General features: G+C 52.7%; 1 protein-coding gene across 1 annotated transcript in view; it reads right to left on the reverse strand.

The window, feature by feature from the left end:
• Positions 1-3,026, reverse strand: part of Plekha4 (pleckstrin homology domain containing A4) — a 27,255-nt gene extending 24,229 nt beyond the window's left edge. Inside the window, exons 1-3 of the mRNA XM_026789065.1 lie at positions 2,917-3,026; positions 2,373-2,464; positions 502-609 (exon numbers count right to left, since the gene is read on the reverse strand). Coding sequence (XP_026644866.1) covers positions 502-609; positions 2,373-2,456 — 192 coding nt within the window. The 5' untranslated portion in view covers positions 2,457-2,464; positions 2,917-3,026. The remainder of the gene's footprint in view (positions 1-501; positions 610-2,372; positions 2,465-2,916) is intronic.
• Between the last annotated feature and the right edge of the window lie 309 nt (positions 3,027-3,335).

Raw genomic sequence — 3,335 nt, forward strand, 5'->3', positions numbered from 1 at the left:
GGAGGGAGGGAGGGAGGGAGGGAGGGAAGGAGAGCCTAAAGGGACTGGGGTGGCCAATAGGTATGTGTTGGTATTATGGATAAGTGAAAGATGGGTGCCTGACTGAGTGATAGCACATTTGGTTCTAAGCTTGGTCACTTTTTCTCTCTATGTTGTCCTGGCTGCCCTGGAATGTAGACCAGGCTTGCCCACAGAGATCTATGTGCCTCTGCCTCAAGAGTTCTGGGATCAAATGCATGTGCCACCATGCTCTGCGCTCCACCTTGATCTTAGATGTTCAGATACCTGTTCCTCTCACGTGCACATAACCTGTGTCCTGGGGCCAGGAACAGGAAATAGTCCAAACACAGACAGAGAAGAAATGGCTAAGGTTCGGAGGAAAGAGTAAGAGGTTGAGGGTCAGGCGGCAGAGGCATGTCATATCCATCAGGTCGGGAATAAGGAAGGAAACTCGACAACAAGTCTCAGCACCCAGGGACACAGCTTTCCCGCCATCCTTACCTGCTTGTGCAGCCAGCCACGTATGTGCACGGGCAGGTTGGGGTCTCGCCGAAGCGCATTGTTCCTTTTCCCAAAGGCATGGACCCTGTGTACCGCACGGGTAGGCTTCTAGTTGTGAGAAGAGAAGTGAATAGCCAGCCCGCGGTGGCACACACCTTTAATCCCAGCACTCGGGATATAGAGGCAGGAGGATCTCTGTGAGTTTGAGGCCAACCTTGTCTACAGAGAGAGTTCCAGGACATCCAAGAGTGTTACACAGGAAAACCCTGCCTTTCTCTCCTGGGACTGGCTGTGCAGTGACCTCTCTCTCTTAGAGGTCAGGCCAGGAGGCTGAGCACAGTAGCACTGCCTACGGAACCAGCCCTTGGGATGTGGATGACGGAGGATCAGGATTCAAGGGAGTTCCAGGACAGTCTGTGCTGTTTGAGACCAAGTCTCAAAACAAGCAAACAAAACCAATGACAAGGGATTGAGTTAGCTCTGTTTACACGGTGCTTCCTCATTGTACGTGAAGCACAAGTTCAAGTCCTACAGTTGTTCACACTTGCAATTCCATCCCGCTGGAGACAGCAGCAGAATCAGAAGTTCGAGGTGGGTGGGTGGTGGCCATTCCTTTAAACCTAGGACTCAGGAGGCAAAGGCAGGCAGATTTCTGAGTTTGAGACCAGCCTGGTCTACAGAGCGAGCTCCAGAACAGCTAGGGCTACACAGAGAAACCCTGTCTCTCAACAACAGCAACAGTAACAAGTTCAGGTCATTTTTTGACTACCTAGGAAGTCAAGCAGTCTGGGCTCCATGAGACCCTGTAGAGATGCCCCTGGCAAGAACACACTCTTGCCTGCCACAGCCAGAAATGCCAAGAAAAAACAAAAACAAAAACAAAAACCCTCTGCAATCCCCACAGGGCATATGGGCTGGGAGTTCCCCACAGAAGTCCTGGGAAGTGAAAGGAGAGAAGGTGGTCGTTGATGCTGGGCAGAGACTTCCTCAGCAAGCGAGTTCAAGGTGGAGATGGGGCTTCTCACCCCTCCTTTCTCTCAGAGGGGCACCTGTCAACACACAGACTGCACAGACCCCCATGTCCAAGCTGCGAGTCGGATGACCAAGACTGGAATCCAGTCTCTGGGTTCTGAATTTAAGGGAGTAAGCTGAACTTTATCCTAGGTGATATCTATGTAGCCCAGGCTATCCTCAAATCACTAGGTAACCAAGGATGACCTTGAATTTCTGATCCTCCTGCCTCTACTTCTTGAATGTTGAAATTTGAGGTGTGTATCACCATACCTGGCTTCTTCTTTTGTGTTTTGTTTTGTTTTGTTGTTGTTTTTCAAGAAAGAGTCTCACTATGTAGCTCTGGCTGTTCTAGAACTCACTACGTAAACCAGGCTGGCCTCAAACTCACTAAGATCCACCTGCCTTTGCTCCCCAGTGCTGGAATTAAAGGCATGTGCCACTACACCTGGCTCTGGTTTGGCATTTTTCGCATGAGGCACCATCTCACCTAGGCCAATCTATATCTCTGCCTTCATCTCCCCTATACTGAATTACAGTTGTGAATCACCATGCCTGGTTGTTAGTGGGTGGGTTCCCCTGTTGTAGACTGGAGAGGAAGTCCCCTAAGCCAGTCAGGAGCAGCCACCTCCTTTCAGTCTAGGTTTGTGGAAGACTGAGAAGGTGGGGACAGAGCTGGGAATGTCTCCAAGTTCCAACTGCAGCTGATGCTCAACTAGGGGCCAGTCTGGCAGACCCAGTCACTAAGGAACCTTGTCCTTGACAACTGGAGCCCCGTGGTGGCACAGAACCACAGCTAGGAAATGGGTCAGGGTCACCCTTAGCTCCCTCCTCCCTATCCCCTTGCAAATGCTAAGAACCTTGGTGCTCGGGCTGCTCAGAGAAGATGCAGTGGAAGCGCTGCTGGCCAGGCTCAGGCTGCTCCGGGGTCGGTCCTGCTCCATCGAGAGCTCTGGGAGAAAGAAAAAGGGGCTGTGTCTCTCCACTGACGGGGGCTGAGGACAGAGTTGGGGTCAGGGCTTGGAGGTCAGAGAATGCTGCGGGAGAAAGAAACTGTTGTTTGGGGACTGGGGGACTGGGGAGGTCATGGCCAGGGATCACATACCAAGAGCAGTGCCAAGAGAGGTGGGCGGCCCTGGCAGCTGTGGGGAGGGGGCAGCTGTCTGCAGTCAGGCCTTAAGAATAGGGGCTCCTTTATTCCTGCCCACTGAACTCTGGCTAGGAATGTGACCCCCTCTATGCACAGGGATTCTACTCCCTGCCTCCTTCAGGGTGCCCTGGGCTACCTGTCCCTGTTTTCTCTCATGAACCCCCAAAGTATCTTTGTCAACTACCCAAGACAAGTCCTGAGACACTAGGAATGAGCATCCAGGCAAGTCCCTCCCAGCCCAGCCAGGGACTTACCCAGCTCTGGTGTCCCACAGGATCTGCCACCTCACACACTGCCTCTCAGGGCTGTCTCTCCACACCTGATGTCTGCTTCTGTGTGTGTGCGCGCGTGTGTGTGTGTGTGTGTGTGTGTGTGTGTGTCTGTCTGTCTGTCTGTCTGTCTCTCTCCCTCTCTCTCCCTCTCTCTCTCTCCTTCTCTCCCTTTCTCCCTCTCTTTCTCTCTCTCTCCCTCTCTTTCTCTCTCTCTCCCTCTCTTTCTCTCTCTCTCCCTCTCTTTCTCTCTCTCTCCCTCTCTTTCTCTCTCTCTGTCTCCCTCTCTCTCTCTGTCTCCCTCTCTCCCTCTCTCTCTGTCTCTGTCTCTCTCTCCCTCTCTCCCTCTCTCTCTCCCTCTCTCTCTGTCTCCCTCTCTCCCTCTCTCTCTCCCTCTCTCTCCG

The sequence above is a fragment of the Microtus ochrogaster genome, unplaced genomic scaffold (genome assembly GCF_000317375.1).
Source record: "Microtus ochrogaster isolate Prairie Vole_2 unplaced genomic scaffold, MicOch1.0 UNK14, whole genome shotgun sequence".
Taxonomy (NCBI): Eukaryota; Metazoa; Chordata; class Mammalia; order Rodentia; family Cricetidae; genus Microtus; species Microtus ochrogaster.